Source organism: Meleagris gallopavo, chromosome 1 (assembly GCF_000146605.3).
Source record: "Meleagris gallopavo isolate NT-WF06-2002-E0010 breed Aviagen turkey brand Nicholas breeding stock chromosome 1, Turkey_5.1, whole genome shotgun sequence".
In the NCBI taxonomy this organism is placed as follows: Eukaryota; Metazoa; Chordata; class Aves; order Galliformes; family Phasianidae; genus Meleagris; species Meleagris gallopavo.
In genome coordinates, this window is record NC_015011.2 from 74,746,439 (window position 1) to 74,749,269 (window position 2,831).

At 39.2% G+C, this 2,831-nt stretch overlaps 1 gene segment (V, D, J or C); it reads left to right on the plus strand.

Moving 5' to 3' along the window:
- Positions 1-95: 95 nt before the first annotated feature.
- LOC109368844 lies at positions 96-1,938 on the plus strand. The segment is given in 2 exon segments: positions 96-206; positions 297-1,938. Coding segments are annotated over 2 exon segments (504 nt in total).
- The last annotated feature ends 893 nt before the right edge of the window (positions 1,939-2,831 follow it).

A 2,831-nucleotide genomic window follows, 5' to 3' on the forward strand; every position in this document is an offset into this window, starting at 1 on the left:
TTAAGTGTTTGCTTGAAATTTCACACAGAAAGAAGCTTGGTTTTCAGCACAGATCTGGCTGCTGCAGAGATCGTTGCTATTGGTTTAAGGGAAATGGAAACAGACCTATATATATAAGTGCCTTACCGAGACATGCTCTCTGACTCCTGGGGCAGCAGTGAGAATGTGGACAGTTTGGTGCTTGGTCTTGTACTTCTTTGGAGCAAGTAAGGCATCAGCAGAGACACCATGCCTGCTCTGCTGTGGGGAGAATGCAGTCTGCTTTCTAATTGTGTTACTTTTGCTTTGTCTCACAGGAGCTAAGATAACACAAAACTCAAGTCTGGTGCTGAAAGAAGATGAGAATGCTACCCTGGGATGCAGTCAAAATGATAGTCACAACTCTATGTACTGGTATCTGCAGCAGCCAGGGAAGGGGCTGCAATTAATCTATTATTCATATGGAGCAAATCAGGAAAATAAGGGTGATATTCACATTGGATATGAAGCTAAGCGGTTAACCCGAGAATACTTTCGTTTAGATATCATGTCTGTAAAGAAGAACCATTCAGCTATCTATTTCTGTGCCTCAAGTTTGGACACAACACTTCAAAGTCATTTGCTTTCTGTACATAAACTCCTCTCCAGTACCTTCCCTCAGAAGGGAGTAGCTCTCAGCACTCCCAGGATAATGGTATGTAGGTCAAGGTGCTATTCACAAAACATAGGCTGCTGGGGAGCCGGACCAAGAGAGATCAAGCAGGCTCCATTTCATTGATAATTCCTCTTTTCTGATCGGCTGTTGATACTCTATCATGTCATAACAATCCTTACAGTTCGTTAATTAAATCCAGATATAAAAGAAAGGAAATGGAAGTATTGTAGCATACATATCCCTAAATTAGTTTTACATAGACCTCTTTCTTCCCTGATACAGAACAGTTAATTGTAGTAGTATCTGCATGTCGAAGTCAGAACTACTTTGGAGACAGGGGCTTACAGGTATGCTCTCATGCCACTGTGAATCTTATCAAGCAGCCAAAGCCACTGTGCTATTCACTGTGTCTGAAAAGATTATTCTAATATGAAGAACTTCAATAGATCTAGAGGCTCCTAAAGCAGTGAGAGAATTGAACAAGAGATGACAAAAAGAAGCGAAATGAAACTGTTATGTTACAGATTAGCCATTACAGTCCTGTAAGTTATATGTATATACGGTGGATAAAAAGAGTAAAGGGAAGTGGCATAAAGTAGTATGCAATCTAAAATAACATCATGATCAAGAAAAATATAGATCTATTTTTATTCAGAAATTGTTTTCACTATGCAGCTTACTTCTGCGTGATGCATATATTTACATGTGCTACATCAATCCATTTATGCATCATACCTATGGCTTTTCCACAGCCAGATATGCTGTAAGAAAATCTACGTTTATTTAGTTTATCCCTTCCATCCATGGATGAGTTATGAGTATATTTCAATCAACCTTGTGATGTTTCTTCTTGCAAGTTCTCAAAGTTCTCTTTGATTTTGAGCAAGTTCTAAACATCTGTACTTTGAAGACAAAAGAAATAGAAGGAGGAACAAGCAGGATGTGAATGTGATTTTATTTACTGTGTGATTTCTTCTTGATGGAATGTTTCATACATGCACAATGAATGTTACATATCTCACACACAAATACCTATCAGTGTCTTTCTTGTTAAGGATCCTAAAGCAGTACCCTTCTCCCTGTGTCCTTAATGCAGTTCACTGCTGTTGAGGTGTAAGCATTCAATGTTGAATTCCTTAATTTTTACAAGCAAGAAAGCACCAAGCAAAGTTCTTGTGATATACTGTAAAATCCAACTACACAATTTGATAGTCCTGAAATAAATAATAATGAGAATATTCTCTTTCCAGTCTGAAGTCTCTGAAGGGCTTAAATAAAGGATGTATGATGGCTATTCTGAAAATAATTTTTCCATTTTTAATATGTTGTTCCACTACATCAGAGTGAAAACTAGTGGTAGAGTTTAAACCTTCCTGCCTATGTTCCATTATACTTTTTTCCCTGTCACAGATGGTGGCAGAGGGGCAGTCTGACAAAATGACATCTTGTTGGGGAATGGCTGCAAGAGCAGGGCGGCCATGAGAATATGTACGAGCATAGCTGTTGCAGCGGCACAGAGTGCATAGCCATGAGAAAATACTAGGAGTTAGATAGGAGTCACAACGTCCTTGGGGCAGCATGTGAACAGCGAGCCCACATCTGCAGCTGTGCTCTGTGGATGTGGGGGGGCTGACAAGTAAACTGGCTTAGCAGCACAGGGGTGAATGCTGTCTGAACATTGGTTAAGGCTGAGCAGCCCACTTGGCAGCCAACGTTGTGCACCAATAGTAAGCAAACACATGTTTATTAGAAACCTATATAAACCCTATGTGTGCAACAAAAAAATTGCATCTATTGACATTTGTAGAATCATAGAAGGTTTGGAAGGGACCTATTAATCTATTAAGAAGACCAAACAGTGTATGTTAACACAGTGAAAGTTGGACTGTAATGGCATCTTTTTTCTAGCAACAATGTCATCATGACAGCTGTGAAACATTGGGTCATCTCTGCTGGTGCAGATTTATATGAGCAAAGCATGCAAACTCTTTTTCGTCATGGTGAAAATGCATAGCTGATGGTGGTGGCTATGCTGAAAAATAGTGCTTTGTATCCGAATTACTGTTATTGTGCTTTTTGTATCTATTGTAATTTCCATGGAAATGAACAGATGGCATTATTTTCAGCATGACCTATGTGGAATGCAGCCATTAAATAAATACAGACACAGCATCCACATTCTGACGTTATTCTTGTA